Source organism: Lipotes vexillifer, unplaced genomic scaffold (assembly GCF_000442215.2).
Source record: "Lipotes vexillifer unplaced genomic scaffold, Lipotes_vexillifer_v1.1 scaffold258, whole genome shotgun sequence".
NCBI classification, from domain to species: domain Eukaryota; kingdom Metazoa; phylum Chordata; class Mammalia; order Artiodactyla; family Lipotidae; genus Lipotes; species Lipotes vexillifer.
Genome location: NW_006793735.1, coordinates 1,140,391 through 1,157,603, shown reverse-complemented (window position 1 = coordinate 1,157,603; position 17,213 = coordinate 1,140,391). Strand labels below are relative to the sequence as shown.

Here is a 17,213-nt window from a genome sequence, read left to right as displayed (position 1 = left end):
AGGAATGCATTATGTACAACATTAGAGAATTTGCAGCATATAAAACTCAAGGATCAGAACCCAGATTCTGATCTCTGGCCCTATGCACACTTTCTATATAGTGAGCTCAGTTGCTTTATTATGGTAGCCAAAGTAAGTATTCGTCCACTGGGTTGACCTTAATTTTTATAAAAATATAGGACATTGAAATAAACGTAGCACAGAAAAGATGTGACTTGAGGGTGGTTTGTATAATCATGCCTTGGGAACAGATGTCTTGGGAAAGATGATCTTAAAAGGATCTCAGGCTTTTATTTTCCTATATCATCCAGGGGTTGACAAATTTTAGCAGATAGTAAATATTCTAGGCTTTGTAGGCTATACTGTCTCTTTGGCAACTACTCAGTTCTGCGGTTTTAGAGCAAAAGCAGCCATATACACAATAGGTTCATGAATGCTTGTGGCTATGTTCCAAGAAAACTTTAACAGAAACTAGCGGATGGCTGGATTGGGCTTGCAGAGTGCTGTTTACTGGCCCCTGTTTATTAAGTAGACTTAATATTGAGTTAGTTCTGTTTTGACTGTTCATATCTATGAAATGGGTGGAGATTTAGCATCCTTGTTAATCCTTTGTGGGATTCAGGTACCACATGAGCAGAGAAACAGTTTATATCCAATCATCTGTAAAACATTTTATAAGTGAAATATTATCTGAATCCTTTTAGATGTTGAAATACAAGATTTTTTTTTCTTCTATCATGCTAACAGATGGTTCAATATATAAGTGAGTGTTTGTACTTAATTTCTTTGGGACTTTAATATACCCTGAATATTAATTACTTTTCATACTATAATAGGGTTTATTCAATAGAAGAGAGGGAAGACCAAATTGATAGACTGGACTTTATCCGAAACCAGATGAACCTTTTAACACTGGATGTTAAGAGAAAAATCAGGGAGGTTACAGAGGAGGTTGCAAATAAGGTGGGTAACATTAGCTTTGTGATTATAATATCTGGGAATGGAAATACTTTTGATAATGCTAAAAATATTATCTGTTACCTTAAAGGAATATTTAAGTTTTTTTCAATTTAATTTTTTTGAGTAGTTGGTAATCTTGTTTAAATATTTTAATTCTGATTTTTTAATATTTTTAGGTTTCATGTGCAATGACAGATGAAATTTGTCGACTCTCTGTTTTGGTTGATGAATTTTGTTCTGAGTTTCATCCTACTCCAAGTGTATTGAAAGTATATAAAAATGTAAGTTAAATTGTAGTTAAATGTTATTCAGATAGTTTCCTTATCTTATTCTTTTTTTTTTCTTTTTTATTTATGTATTTATTTGGCTGTGCCGGGTCTTAGTTACGGCATGCGAACTTTTAGTTGCAGCATGTGGGATCTAGTTCCCTGACCAGGGATCGAACCCAGAGCCCCCTGCATTGGGAGCGTGGAGTCTTAGCCACTGGACCACCAGGGAAGTCCCTCCTTATCTTATTCTGACTCTTATTCCACTCTTTAGTGGTTTGGCCATTTTAGTGTCTTTATGGCAATCAGTACATGATTAAACTGTTACATCTCCTGTGCACTCTTGTAATAAATCTAAACTATAAAGTACACAGAAGAATTATCATCTTAGAAAAGAATAAGATCATTTTAGTGTTTACTACTTTTTTGACATTTTAATAAAATACGCATATATTCTAGAGAAAAAATAATGTGGACATTTACCATTGTTAACAGGAGTTAAATAAGCACATAGAAGATGGAATGGGAAGAAATTTGGCTGATCGGTGCACCAATGAAGTCAATGCTTCAATGCTTCAATCCCAGCAAGAAATTATTGGTAATATTTATGTCTGCAAGTTCGTGTGTAGTTTTTTCTTTATGTCGTTGTTGAAAGATTTATTATAAAATCCTTTAGATATTTTATAAAATATTATTTACTGTTGTTAACTAAAAGATCATAATTCGGTTCTTTCTAGAAAATTTGAAGCCATTACTTCCAGCTGGTATACAGAATAAACTACATACACTGATTCCTTGCAAGAAATTTGATCTCAGCTATGACCTAAATTGCCACAAGTTATGTTCAGATTTTCAAGAGGATATTGTATTTCATTTTTCCTTGGGCTGGTCCTCCCTTGTCCATCGTTTCTTGGGTCCTACAAATGCTCAGCGGGTGCTTCTAGGATTATCAGAGCCTATCTTTCAGGTATATATATATCTATATATATTTTTTTTTCAGTAGGCTTTTTATTAGGTGGTTATTGCTGTACTATACAGGTATGTATCTGATTCTACCAGTTTAGAGTCTCTTTTTAAAAACTTTTGAATTTATCAATTCAATAATTTTTTAAATTTTTTTTTTTCTTTTTGGCTGCGTTGAGTCTTCATTGCTGCGTGCGGGCTTTCTGTAGTTGCAGCAAGCGGGGGCTACTCTTCGTTGCGGTGCGTGGGCTTCTCATTGTGGTGGCTTCTCTTGCTGCGGAGCACAGGCCCTAGGCACGTGGCTCAGTAGTTGTGGCTCATGGGCTTTAGGGCGCAGGCTCAGTAGTTGTGGCACATGAGCTTAGCTGCTCCGCAGCATGTGGGATCTTCCCGGACCAGGTCTCGAACCTGTGTCGCCTGCATTAACAGGCGGATTCTTAACCACTACACCACCAGGGAAGTCCCTCAATTCAATAAGTTTTCAGAAAACTTACAGAGTTGTAAAACCGTCGCCACAATCCAGTTTTAGAACGTGTCTGTCACCCCAAAGGCTACCCTTGTGCCCATTTGCAGTCAGTTGTCATTTCCACCTCCAGCCCTACTGCTAGTCAGGTTTCTCTAGCTATCATTTTTACCCTTCTGGACATTTCATATCAATGGAATCACACAAAATGTGGCCTTTTGTGACTGGCTACTTTCACTTAGCGTAATGTTCTCAAGGTTTGTCATCATGGTATATGAATGTTGTAGTATGTATCAATACTCCATTTCTTTTTTTGGATGAATAATATCCCATTATGGATATCACACATTTTATTTATCCATTCACCAATCGATGGACATTTGAGTTGTTTGTACTTTTTGGCTATTATGAATAATGATGTTTTAAATACTCATAGACTGTTTTTATGTGGACATCTGTTTTCATTCCTCTTGAGTATATGTCTAGGAGTGAAATTGCTGGACCACATGGTAACTCCATGTTTAACTTTCTGAGGAACTGCTAAACTGTTTTCCAAAGCAGCTGCACCATTTTACATTCCCACCAGCAATGTATTAAGGTTCTCTTTCTCCACATGCTCATCAAGACTTGTTATCGTCTTTTTTATTATGGCAGATGTGAGGTTGTACCTCGTTGTAGTTTTGATTTGTATTTCCTTAATGACTGATGATTTTGAATATCTTTTCATGTGCTTATTCGTGTATCTTATTTTGTAACATGTCTATTCAAATCATTTGTCCATTTTTAAATTAGGTTATTTGGCTTCTTATTGACTTGTGGGAGTTCTTTATATATATTCCAGATACAAGTCTTTATCAGATACATGATTTCCAAATACGTATGTTTTTCTAGTCTGTAGCTTGCCTTTTAATTTTCTTATGGTGTATTTTGAAGTGTAAAAGATTTTAACTTTGCTTTTATTTTTTTTATTATTTTTAATTTTTATTTATTTTTTTTGGCCACGTAGCTTGCGGGATCTTAGTTCCCCAACCAGAGATTGAACCCAGGCCCTCGGCAGTGAAAGCGTATAGTCCTAACCACTGGACCACCAGGGAATTCCCAAGGTTTTAAATTTGAAGTCCAGTTTTTTTAAAGGATTGTCTTTTTGGTGTAAAAAAATTTATGTATAGTTTTAATTTCCCTTGAGAGTTTGTTTTAGGTAGACTCATTGTATGTTATGAAAATTCATTCTTCATGATATCATTGGTCCATGTCACAGGAGATAACTTTCAGACCATTTTTATTTTCTTCATGTATTTATGGTAAACTCATTAATTGGAGTCATTCTTTTTTGTAGATTTACTACTGTAATTTTAAAAGAGAATACAGTCGAATTTTGTAAATGTAACTATTCCATTTGTAGTGGTTTAATTGAATTAATCCTTCCCCCCCCCCCAACCTTATTAGCTTCCCAGATCTTTAGCTTCTACTCCCACTGCTCCTACCAATCCAGCAACACCAGATAATGCGTCACAGGAAGAACTCATGGTTACCTTAATAACAGCGTTAGCCTCTCTTACGTCTAGAACTTCTATGGGCATCATTGTTGTTGGAGGAGTGGTAAGAAATAGTAACTATTTTTTTGAAACAGTATTTTTTAGTGTAATTGAAATTGAAATTATTGCAAAGCTACCTGCTAGATCAGGAAAAGAAAGATATATTTACTTCAGTTTCCAGGATCTATAAGATGACATGAAAAGTTGTAAGTTAAAATTAGTGAATTGGGTTTCACAAGTCTAATCTTAAAAATAAATATTTAAAAAAATTTTAATTGAAATATAATTGACATATAAAATAGTATTAGTTTTAGGTGTATGACATGATTTAATATATGTATATATTGTGAAATGATTACCACAACATAAACAATACTTCCTACTTTTACAGCACACGAAGAAACAATATTTGTGCATTGGAGTAACAGGAATAATCCAGGTCCCTTATCTAGCCTTCTCCAAATACCAAAGGGATCTGCCTTAAAGTATTAAATATTATTTTTTGTATTAGTTCTTATATGCTAAAAGTTTTTTTCATATCATTAACAGCATAGGTTTATTTTGGTTTTTTGTTTTGTTTTTATTGACATATAGTTGATTTACAATGTTGTGTTTCAGGTGTACAGCGAATGATTTAGTTACACAAATATATATATCTCTATTCTTTTTCAGATTCTTTCCCCTTATAGGTTATTACAAAATATTGAGTATAGTTTTCTGTGCTATACAGTAGGTCCTTGTTGGTTATCTTTTTTTTTCTTCTTTTTTCTCTTTTGGCCGCACCATGCGGCATGTGGGATCTTAGTTCCCCAACCAGGGGTCAAACCTGTGCCCCCTGCAGTGGAAGCATGCAGTCTTAACCACTGGACCTCCAGGGAACTCCCAGTTAACTATTTTATATACAGTTCATTTTGGTTTTTTAAACCTTTGACCTAAAAAAATTAACATCCCTTTTTGAGATACATTGAATCAACTTACCAAATGCCAGGCAGGTTATAAAAGTTCTTGCCTGGTATTTATGTGCTGCTCCTTTTTTCGGCTTGATTTCTGGTAATTTCATATTTTCTCATAGAGAAGGAGTATACATTTTTAAAAAATGGATCTGACTCAAAGACCTGTAGGGAGCCAATGAGTTTTCTAAAATGCCTTTTAGTACAATCTCCCCTATTGGTATTTTTCTTTCTCAAAGTAAGCTGTGAATTTATCTTACAGATTTGGAAAACTGTAGGCTGGAAACTCATATCTGTTTCATTAAGTATGTATGGAGCTTTGTATCTTTATGAAAGGCTGACTTGGACCACCCGTGCCAAGGAGAGAGCCTTTAAACAGCAATTTGTGAATTATGCAACTGAAAAACTGCAGCTGATTGTTAGCTTCACAAGCGCCAACTGCAGCCATCAAGTACAACAGTAAGTTGAAAGATTCATCTATTTTTGTTTTAAAGCTTTACTGAAGTAGGACATACATGCAGAAATGCATAAATAAGAGTACAGCTCAAAGAATTATCACAGCATGAACACATTTTATAATTGCCACCAAAGTGGAAAACATAGAATGATACCAAACAAGTGGGCTCAAAATGCATGGTGGTAAACGTAATTTATTTTTACTATTATAGTCCAGATTTGTAGGTTTAAAGGCATGATTTTTTAAAACTCAAGAGAATTTTATGATAATAAATACCTGGGTCCACCGAGTTTATGTATCTTAAATATTTGTTTCATTGATTTAGTAAAAATATATAGAACTCCAGTCAAATCAATGCATAATATTCTGTATTAGAGTGCCCCTGAGAGCTGAATTAGAAAGTTTTCTGAGCTAAAGATGATTGCAATTTAATAGAAGAAACAACATGTACATAATTATAATAAAAGGTGAAAAGTAATGAGAGCTTCATAATGTGAGGCTCTAGAATCTTTTTTTTTTTAATTGTATTGAGTATGTATTTATTTATTTATTTATTGGCTGCATTGGGTCTTCGTTGCTGTGTGTGGGCTTTCTCTAGTTGTGGTGAGTTGGAGGCTACCCTTTGTTGCGGTGCGTGGGCTTCTCACTGTGGTGGCTTCTCTTAGGCGCGCGGGCTTCAGTAGCTGTGGCTTGCAGGCTGTAGAGCGCAGGCTCAGTAGTTGCGGCACATGGGCTTAGTTGCTCCACGACGTGTGGGATCTTCCCGAACCAGGGCTCGAACCCATGTCCCCTGCATTGGCAGGTGGATTCTTAACCACTCTGCTACCAGGGAAGGTCCCTAGAATCTGAAATCATGAAGGATAGTGGATCAGCAAAGGTTTCCCAGAGGAGAGGTAGCCTGATGAGACTTGAACATCAGAATAGAAAGAGCGAGACAGAGAACATAGCTTAAACCAAAGGCAGGAACGTTGGGGGAAAAGGAGTGTGTTCAGAAACGTGAGATAATTTCAGTGTGGCAGGTGTGTACATAAGGGGTCCATTCAAGTATAAGCCTAACACTAGGACTGAGGTTTGGATAATTAGGAATGCTGGGAGTGGTATCATTAACATTTAGCTCTAGAACAGATAACTTTGCAGTGGTGTGGTGTGTAAAGTGGTTTAGACTCAGGAGACAAGAATTGCAGGGAGATTAAACTGTTTCAGACACAAGATCAGAGCCTGTACTAACCTAGTTAAGTTAGAGCTGTAGCGAATGGAAGCAATGAGGGCACAGAATTGAGACCACTGAATTAGTTCACTCATTTACCAAATACTTATTGAGCTCCTATTTTATATAACTGTGTTAATTTTGATTTATTTATATTAAGATCTTTCCTTTAATGAGGATAACCTGGACCTCCAAACAAAATCAGCTGAGGCTCACATTCATAAAAACAGAATTAATGAAGCTTACTATTCATTTCATCATCAAACATTTATTAATTGCCTACTGTGTGACAATAAATACGCTAGAACTTATGGGAAATTTAAAGTTAAAGATAACTTGTATTCTTCCTTAGAGGACTTTACACTCTAATGGAGGCAACCTCAAATAATTACTCCAGTTAAAATAATACTAGCTAAATATTAATGTAATAAAATATTAAAATAAAAAGATGCTTCATTTGTCTGATATTGGTATTTGGTCAGATAGGGAGAGAATGGTGGGGAAAGGACCCTGGGAAAGATGAAGATGCGCAGGAGAATAGTTGCAGAGAAAAACAAGTCAGTTCATCAAATTCCAGCGGTACACACCTACTAGGCATGCTCCCAGTTGCAAAAATATAAATATAATATTTGCCAAAGTTAACATATTAACTAGCACACAAATTAAATACAGCCCTTTTGTTCTAATAATGTGGTTAAATGTTGCTATAGTTTAAAGTATTTTTGACTGTCACAGAAGTTCACGAAATTCTTTCCTGTTCTCAGTAATTTATTTTTATAGGCAGGGGACAAGAGTAAGGCTTATTATGCTTCTGAAGAAATATACCCATCCTTCACCTTTTTATAGCTTATTCATATTCACAGCAATATGGCAGAGTAATGTTATTACCCACTGAGCATTTGTCTTGAGGCCAGATGAAATTAAGCCCACGGTCATATTAAGTTTACAAGTGCCATACCCTCCCTCATACCATTCTTAGCCGTGTTCTTTGATACCTTATATTTTTGGGAATTTTTTAAACTTGTGATCTCTTTTTTTATATAAGCTTTAAGTTAAAGCTTATTCATTTTAAAAGACATTCATGACTGCTGATAAAATTATTTTTTATTTGAAGGGAAATGGCAACCACTTTTGCTCGCCTGTGCCAACAAGTTGATATTACACAAAGACATCTAGAAGAGGAAATTGCCAGATTATCCAAAGAGATAGATCAACTGGAGAAAATACAGAACAATTCAAAGTGCTTAAGGTATTTGAACCTTTTTTCCTCAAAAATATGAACATTTATTGGTTTCATTACCAAAATATAATTATGTAAAATCACTAGCAAATTTATGTTAAAATTTTTGGCTTTCTGCATTGGCTTAATTGTAATTTCGCAGTTTCAATGAAAGCTAATTTGATCAACAACAAAAAAATCTGAATTTAAAGGAATTTTTTAGATCTAAGCTTATAGCTCTATGTTAAGCTATACTAGTCCTTTTTCAGAGCAGAAGTTTTGTAATTAAAAGTATGAATTTTCATTCCTACATATCCAAGACCCATAGCTTTTCTTCTCATTGGGGACTGTTAGGTATACTTAAATTTGAAGCAACGGAAGTAAACAAGATATCCTAATGTAATGTGGAATTCTGGTTTAATATGATTTGCCATGGATTCTTTGGAGTCCAAATAAATTGTGCTTAGGGGGTCAAGACCAGAAGTGTCACCACGAGATCTATACTTCTTGGCAGTTCTTAACTTTCAGCTTTATTACCCATTAGCTGGCTCACCTACAAGTCTGGGAGAATCATTAAGCATCATTTACTTCCTGCTGCTACTTACCAGGGCACATGCTACATACAGTTGCCTATATAAAAACAGTTTGCAACGTCTGCAAATTGGAGAGGCTGTCCTTATAACGTGGATTTTTGGGACATTATACTTAAAACACCTGTGATAGTGTCCATCCCTGGTATCTTAATCTGAAAAGATTAAGATTTAGCAGTAACATTCTCATTGCATCTCCATTTCAGGGTCTCTGAAAAAGGTGACTGCCTATCACTTAAACCCCAGCATCACTTCTCACACACAAATACACCCAAGTCAATTTCACATATTCCATTGCTCCTATTTTAAGTTAGATCATCCCAAATACAGCTTTTCAAATTTGGTGAAACTATATCCAATAGAAATTTTTTTTTAACCTAGGTAGGTTTTTAAATATTTTTTCATCTTGCTATATAGTAAAAAGCCATAACTGATAAAATAGATTATTGGTACTTACGTAGCTTTCAGATTTTGGCAGCACTGACTTGAATAAGTATCAATATTTTTGATCTGCTAATTCCTCTAATAGGAAAGTTTAGAATAATATTAACATAATAAGTTTAGAATATTATTAACATAATATTTGGAATCTCCCTTGTTACTAAATTAGGCTTTTAGCCATTCAGATATAATTTAACTTAACTAATGCTTCAGGAGCATTACCTGAAGAAATATACAGTGGAGTTCACATGAACTTATGACCTTGAACATATGCACTTAGCAACAAACAAAACGGGACCAAGAAAATTACAAGAAAAGAGAGAAACTCATTTAAGTATGTGTGTGTGCCCTGGCAGAGTATGAGAAGGGGAGATACAAACCTGCATTCCCCTGTCAATTTACATTGTTTTCCCTCTTGTTATGGGCATTTGGCTGCATCAAGTACAATTTTAATATTTAAAAAAAATATTTTTGGTAACTATGGTCCTTTGACATCTGCCAGCTACTTTGTGTATACATAAAACCACTTATTCTATGCTTTATTCTTAATGGGAATTCAAGAACAATTATGTCTTTATGTGACTTAGGATGTAACTCCCATGTAAGGTGATATGACTCCACTGTCTCTTAGGCTTTTCATTCTTATTAAAGATTTTATCTCAGTAGACCTTTCTTCTGGCCATTGGATTCTGTGTCTATTGCAAAGTTACAGTAGCACATATAATAAATGCTTTAAAAAGAGTTGATCTGAGTTCAGACAAATGTAGCAACAGCTGGCTAGTGATTTTGTTTTTTAAGATTTGCATGGAATGCATTTTTTCTCATTGACCTTTATGATTAGATTGGTGTTTTATTCATTTTTTTAAATTAGAAATAAAGCTGTTCAACTTGAAAACGAGCTGGAGAATTTTACTAAGCAGTTTCTACATTCAAGCAATGAAGAAGAATCTTAACATTAGAGATTGCTTTGGTGATCATGCTAGAAGATGGAACTTGGAAGATGGGGACAGTTATTTTTATGAAGTGACTTCAAATATGAATTATACTAACTATACCTAAATAGCAAATCCTTGAGTAGATCCTGGTATTGATCTGTCTCAGGGTGTGTGCATTTCTGAAAAGTGTTGTGATGTCTCTTTAGTTTTAATTTTGGGTAAAGAAAAATCCTTTGATATGTGAAAATGATGAATTTAGTTTAAAGAACCAACTCTTTGACCCCTGAGGGGTGGGGCCTTGCTCTTAATTAGGGCTGTCTTTATTTTTGATTCTGAAAAACTCTGCTTCCTGGCATCCAGGAGTTAGAGAATGCTCCTTGCATCTTCTTTCTCAAAACGAATTTTTGATGCCTATTTCAATGGGAATAGTCACATTTTTGTTTTATAAACTGCATTGCTCTAACCACAAAGGAGTGTGGAATGTTCTTGAGTGTATTATTTATGCAGGTTACAATCACTTTTGCCATCCTGGCAGGTATGTAAACCACTAATAATGCTGTTTTTACTCCCTCTTTTATTCCTATTAAAATTGATGTAAAACAGTATATAGGTTTGTTATTATAGAGTCCTTATAAAGGTATTTGGGTCTAAATAGTTTTCTCATGTTTCTCAAGAAACACTTCCAGCCTCAACTCTGATTGCAGTAAGGAAAGCTTTCTATCTCAGTTTTAAGAGTTAAGTTTGAAGTGATAAAAATAGCCAGAGATATGGGAGATCTGAATTTTGGGTGGCTACAGTCATGTACAAATGCTGTTCTTTAGAAAGTATTTGCCAAGGATACTGCTGGGTTGTCCCCCCAGGGTGGCTTTTAAACATTGTATGAATTTGACAGGTCACGGTTAAAAATTATGTTTTTTACCTTAATGAAATGTTCATGAGTTCAAATATTGTTTGTTTCTATGTTAAAAACTAATAGAAAACTTATATGGAAACATTAAAAAACTGACATTCTAAGGCTTTGCTACATAAAACGTAGTTTTGAGGACCACCAAATCAGCATCACCTAGATGCTTGTTAGAAAGGCACAATCCCAGAAGACACAGCACATTTGGCCAGTATAGTTTATGCTGCTTTTCCATGGGAGGGATAACATTTCATGCTTTTTTCTTTTAATACTCAGTACTTCTTTTTCTGTGCCTTTAAGGCTCCTGGATGCTATTCAGTCTTTTCACAACAGGTGCAACACTGTTTTCCAGGATATTTTAAGGAGAAAATAACATTATTTAGGCCATAGAAGCCTTTCAAAAATATTTTTTATGCAAATCAGATATTAGAATGCAATATTCAGATCCCAATAAATATTCATTTATGGCTAATATTGTTGCTTTATAACCAGAAAATGATACAAGCCACCAAGAAGTGGGATTAGGTAACAATTGCAACATGAAAAAACATGTCTAAGACTGGGTACTGCTAATTAAGTTTATAATTTCAAGGCCTTTTTTTTTTTTTTTGGCCTTAATCTTTATATGCAAGTACTTGAACTTTTGAAATAGCATAGTGGTTTGGTATCACCTCATTAGTCTAGTACAGTGGTTCTCACAGTTTAGTCCCTCAGTCAACAGTAGCACTACACTAGGGAAGTTGTAAGAAAGAATTACATTCTTGGGTCTCATCCTAGACCTACTGAATCAAATACTAGGTTTGGGGACCAGGAATCTCTGGTTTAACAAGCCCTCAAGGTGATCTGATGCATGCTGAAGTTTGGGAACTACAGAATAGTGGTTCTCGTATAGTAAGTTTATACTAAGTTTGAATCCAGTTCCGCCTGATCAAGCTTGAAAATATGAGTGTTGGAAATGGGACACTAAAATAATGAAGCCCAGCCTTTATGCTTAGGGATAATAAGTGCACCTATGACCAAGCCCATGAATTATAAAGAATTGTAGCTGTTGTCATTCAAAGTTATTGCACATTTACTTGACTGTCTACTATGTATGTCTGCAGGATTATTTATAAACTTTGTGTAACCTTCAACTTTTTACAAAACTAGATTTTTTATAAGTATGCAAGGTGAAAATAAAATTTGTTTGCCTGATAGTTGATAAATGTAGCATTTATACTGGCATTTAGTGAGTTTTAATCTTTTAATGATTTTTATGGCTATCTACCTTGGGGAGACTGGCTCATCTTTTTCCTAAGGGAGCTTTAAGGGAAAAAATGACAGTTTTGCTTTTTGATGAAAATCTGTGGCCTTTTAACAGTAGGCTAACATTCACAGTACTACAGAATAGGTCAGTGGCACTCCAATCTCTCCCTTGCTTCCAAGCAGCCCATTCATTTTTCATGAAGAAAATAATTATCAATGTTTAGATAAAGGAATTAGAACTGAACGTGAACTATTGGGCTTGGAGTTTAGTTCTCGGACTTAAAAGTAATTCTACTAAAAATCAAAACATGCTACATGAAATCTGTTAAAAGCACTTTATTGATTACAGTATCAATTCACAGCAACATTATTTCACAGAGCTACTGTACAACTAAAGGAACGAATTACTGCAAGAAAGATTCAAGAATACTGTTAAATCATGATACAAGTCCATAGTTTGGTTTAAAGCTTTTTTCTAAGAGCTTTAATCTAATACATTCACCTTTCCCACAAACTACTGACATTCAGATTCAGTTGGCCACAGCTGTTGTAGAAACCATTCTAGGTGAAGAAAAACATTTTAATCAACTTAAAAAACCCACTTAGACATGAATGCCTTTGGATAAGAATATGCAAATGCAAGTGTTCAGATGCTTCTTTGAAAAGAGAAAACAGTAGGATAGAGCACCATTGTGTAAGACACAGAAAAGGCTTGAAATATCTACCAAGTATATCACTGAAGTTCTATTAATTAAAAAATACTGTATGATGGAAGATTTTGTCAGGCACATTTAACACCAGTTGAAACATATAACCAGCTTTTTCATATTGCTGCATTAATCAACTATTTTGTAGGATCAATTGGATTTAAGAAAAAAGACAGGAAATTTTATCAACATGCAAACAAATTTGCTAAACACAAGGTGTACCATCATTCTGATTAATAAATTACTTTTTAAAACAATGCTTAGACATTCAACTACAGACCACTTTACTGAGTACCTATTATAACCAATACTTTTAAATATAGCACTGAATTTAAGGCAACTTACAATGAACAATGGGAGAAAAACTAGTAAATATGAAGGGTACTTCACATTCTACTTAACCTAATTTAAAATACCAATTTTATTCACTGCGCTACCATTTCTCACAAGATAGTCTGACTGGTGGGTGTTTTAAAAATTCTAACAGGAGGTAAGAAACACTTTAAAATTTTGCTTTCCACAGTGGCAAAAGGGAAATTAGAAACTGAACATAGTACTTAATTTTAAAATGTTTTTAAGTCTGATTCACACTGTGAAGATTTTAGAAAGAACATGTTTATTACTAAAATCATAGGCCCATTTGGGAGATTGTTTAATCACTTTCCATTAACGTTTAAACACATCAACAGGTAAGCTACAAGTATTCAACTGTTATACTTTAAACTGTGAGACATTCACCAATGATCAAGCATAAATTTCCATGAATGTCTTCATTTTTAAAAGTCTTAATAATATTACTAAATCTAAGACATCAAAAGTGTTGGAGAAGTTTAGTTATATAATGGCACAGTACTTTTTTTTTTAGCAACAATAAAAACTTCACTTTGTCACCTGGAGAAGCCAAGATCCATTTCTCTTTCAATATGTTAACTTTAAAATTACTTAACACATTCCAGACGCAGCTACCTCCGTTATGTCTAGGAAACTATCATCATGCAGTATTAATCAGTTCAACTGAGTCTAAATTAAAATGAGATTGCTTACTAGGCTCTCTTGAAGAATTAAGTATCTCCTGATACTTAAGTATCTCATGAAATATTAAGCCTAAATCTTTGCCTCTCTGAAGATGGAATTCAATATGCTGTTGTAACCACAGACTCAACTATAAAAATCCGAGCTAGGGAGGGATCTTGGATATTAAGTCTAAATCTCTGATAGCATAGCTGCCAAAGATGAGGCCTGTCCATCAAAGTGGAGGTGATGTTCTTGCTGATAGCACAAAGTTGCTTTCTTGAGCAGGTTTATGGGATGGTTTGCTGAAGCACATGGCAATCACTCCACTTTGTTTTAGAAAAGAATATGTGCCTTTAAAATATTCTTGGCACATCTTAAAAAAACCTGTTCTTTACGAAGTGATTAAAGACTCTACAAATAAACCTAACTGAGGCGCATGACCGTTTAAATGTTTCTTAGGTAAATAGAAAAAAATCAGGCACCAGAACTGCAATATTGATAAGATTCCTTAAAACTACTTTTGGCCATATTTTTTTTAAGGTTTGAAAAACTGAGATTCAAACTGTACTGTGCTTCTACAAATTGTACTGACTTTAGGGAGTTCTTATGCACAAAAGAATCAGACGAGCAGATGCACTCAAACTGCAAGGAAACATATTTAGCAGCTGGAACCCATATCACTAAACAAAGGTTTAAGTAGTAAGTTAACATGGTAATGAGGTCACCATTCAGTCATATGTATAATACGGTCATAGTAGCCATAGTAGTGGTTAATTTTCAGTTGCCTAATACATATTTAATTATGGGAATTGCTTTTTAACTATCTACTAAAACTTTAATAACATTAAATCACTTTTATTAACATTTTGAAGACCACAGACTTTTAGAGTCTGTATGCCTCTGACTAAAGTATCTTGTTACTAGAACCACTTTCAAAGTAGAGGAGATACTCTCTTTTTATATATATAAGGCTATTTTGCACATGGTAGAAGTACTTTCTTGAAGAGGATTTTGGAATAAATTGCTGAACTACATGGTAAACCCTCACCCCTCTCTACTTTTGGAAATGAATATGTCCCTTTGAAGTATTCTTGCCTTATCTCAAAGAGCTGCTCTTTATGAAGTGATATAAATAGTCCACAAACATTAACAGCTAAAGTTCACAGAAATCTTGAATGTGTATATAAATATACATTCATGCCTGCCATCTACGAGTCTGTGTTTTTGATCCTATATCTTAATCTTCATTTTCCCATTTTATTCTTTTTAGTATCTTAAAAGTTACTGATTTCATTATGGTTGATGCACTTATTAGCACATCCACAATATAAAAATGAAAATTTACAAGTAAAATTTGGGAGTATTTAGGTTAGGGTTACAGGTGATCAAAAGTTAACAGACCTATATCTCAACAGTTACTGACACAGTTTACTGTTACGAAACACAATGCACTTCTACGTCAGAAAAACCCCACGACTTTACCATCAAAGAAGACTAACAATCTTCTACTGTCAATCATTTAGATTATTTTTAAGAGAGAAATCCAAGGGGCAAGGATCTCTGTTTAAGTTCAAGGGGGCCCGTTCTAGTAATACACACATATCACTGACAAGCAGAGGAATTGCTTAGTATTTTCCTCTGACCCTTTCAAGAACTGCTCTTAGAATCTTCTTTTGGCTTTAAAGTGGGGGTCACTTTGATCTTGGTATCCTTTGAAGCAAAACCACTTAGAAACCAATATTTTGTGCTAATGGGAGGAAATATAGAAGATCAAAAAGCTTGAATGTCTGCTTTTTAAATTTTTGAAGGCACGGAGAGTTAACATCAATTCAGATTTTATGTGAACAAATTTATAAAGCAACCTTCTTAATGATTATAACTAGTCAGACTTGGTGACTGGTTAGATTTTATACTTCTTTGAAAAACGTAATGCCATCACATTATTTTTCCTACCTAGATACACACTGATGGAGAACACTGGGAAAAATCTTTCAGATGCAAGGACAGTCCAAATGTTCATCAATCTGCTGAGATGAGTGCACCTTACAAACTCAGTTCTAGAATATGAAATCAATAGGAAAGCCCAGCTATTTCAAATGCTACCTAAGTGTCATTTGATCATAACCAGCTTTTTAAAATAACAAGAACCATTCCGATGTGATTACTGCTATCTGCCAATTAATATAATACGAGTTTCTTATGTATGTCTAAAATTTCAGAGTGAGATCTCTATTCCCTGGCCATCAGATTATGTCCCCTTCAAAAGACTAAACATGACCACTAATTTAAATTGATAAGATGGCAGAGGATATTGCAGAAACTAATGATATTCACACGGACTCCCCTCAGTGGTACCTAGGCCTGTCAGCATTCTTAAACAGCAACCAGGATCTCTTTTAGATCAAAATGGTCGGAATACAAGGAGACTTGCTTCAAATATCAGTACACATCAATGGTATCACTTCCATCTATTACTGTGCCTGGTTCCTCCACTACAAAACTCAAAACTATGACACTTTTTAAGGTATACAAGGTTAAAAATGTAGTTCTTAAAAAATGCAAACACATACTCTCAAACATGATAGGCTGCTATAATGTGTACATTCTGTTCTACACAAAGGAAAACAATTAGACAGTACAAGCAAAAATTCATCAAGGTTAAATTAGCTCAACTCCTCAAATTAATACACTGGTCCTGATCTCAGCAAGCACCTTTACCTTGTTTTCACCTTTTTTTGTTTTGTAGTTTACTGAAAGCTTCTTTTTGTATATAATAATAGAAAAATCTTCACCTGCAAATATAAGGTAAATTCTTTTTCACAGCTATAGGCTGTAGTACTGATTTCTCCAGGTATCAGTGGAGAACAGAAAATTCGTGCTGTTAATTCCAGATTCTAAGAAAACTGTCCCAAGACCCTGTTGCCACAGCCATGCCATCATCAGTTACACCTAAACAGCTGACACGGTTGTCATGACCAGCAAGAACACCTGAAAAACAAAAGTTCAGTAAAAAGTTAGCAATGGGCAAGTTTTAGAATTAAACAAGTGTATGCATAAAAGATCTGGGAGGGTACTTAAAAGCTAACAGGTTCCCCAGAGTTGAGAGACTGAGTGCCAGGGGTAAGCTGGGCATGTAGGTAAAACAAAATTCTTTGTATTCCATGAACTTCTGACATGTGCATCAAATTGTGTTTTTCATTTTTGAAAAATTATTTTATAATTATGCTTATGTTCAAAATCACCTGTTCAACAACATGTAGACTTTTATTTTACATCTCTAATAAGTTCATGATACTTCTAAATTTTGCCAATAAGCTATGCTATTTTCAACAAAAACAAAATTTTTTTTTTTTTTTT

General features: G+C 34.5%; 2 protein-coding genes across 2 annotated transcripts in view; one reads left to right on the top strand and one right to left on the bottom strand.

Annotated features, from left to right (window-relative positions):
- Positions 1-10,927, top strand: part of MFN1 (mitofusin 1) — a 33,842-nt gene extending 22,915 nt beyond the window's left edge. The window contains exons 11-18 of the mRNA XM_007466699.1: positions 837-963; positions 1,137-1,241; positions 1,722-1,824; positions 1,964-2,193; positions 4,099-4,251; positions 5,400-5,596; positions 7,916-8,050; positions 9,923-10,927. Coding sequence (XP_007466761.1) covers positions 837-963; positions 1,137-1,241; positions 1,722-1,824; positions 1,964-2,193; positions 4,099-4,251; positions 5,400-5,596; positions 7,916-8,050; positions 9,923-10,004 — 1,132 coding nt within the window. The 3' untranslated portion in view covers positions 10,005-10,927. The remainder of the gene's footprint in view (positions 1-836; positions 964-1,136; positions 1,242-1,721; positions 1,825-1,963; positions 2,194-4,098; positions 4,252-5,399; positions 5,597-7,915; positions 8,051-9,922) is intronic.
- Positions 10,928-16,598: 5,671 nt separating this feature from the next.
- GNB4 (G protein subunit beta 4) overlaps positions 16,599-17,213 on the bottom strand; it is a 28,191-nt gene continuing 27,576 nt past the window's right edge. The window contains exon 9 of the mRNA XM_007466698.1: positions 16,599-16,844. Coding sequence (XP_007466760.1) covers positions 16,738-16,844 — 107 coding nt within the window. The 3' untranslated portion in view covers positions 16,599-16,737. The remainder of the gene's footprint in view (positions 16,845-17,213) is intronic.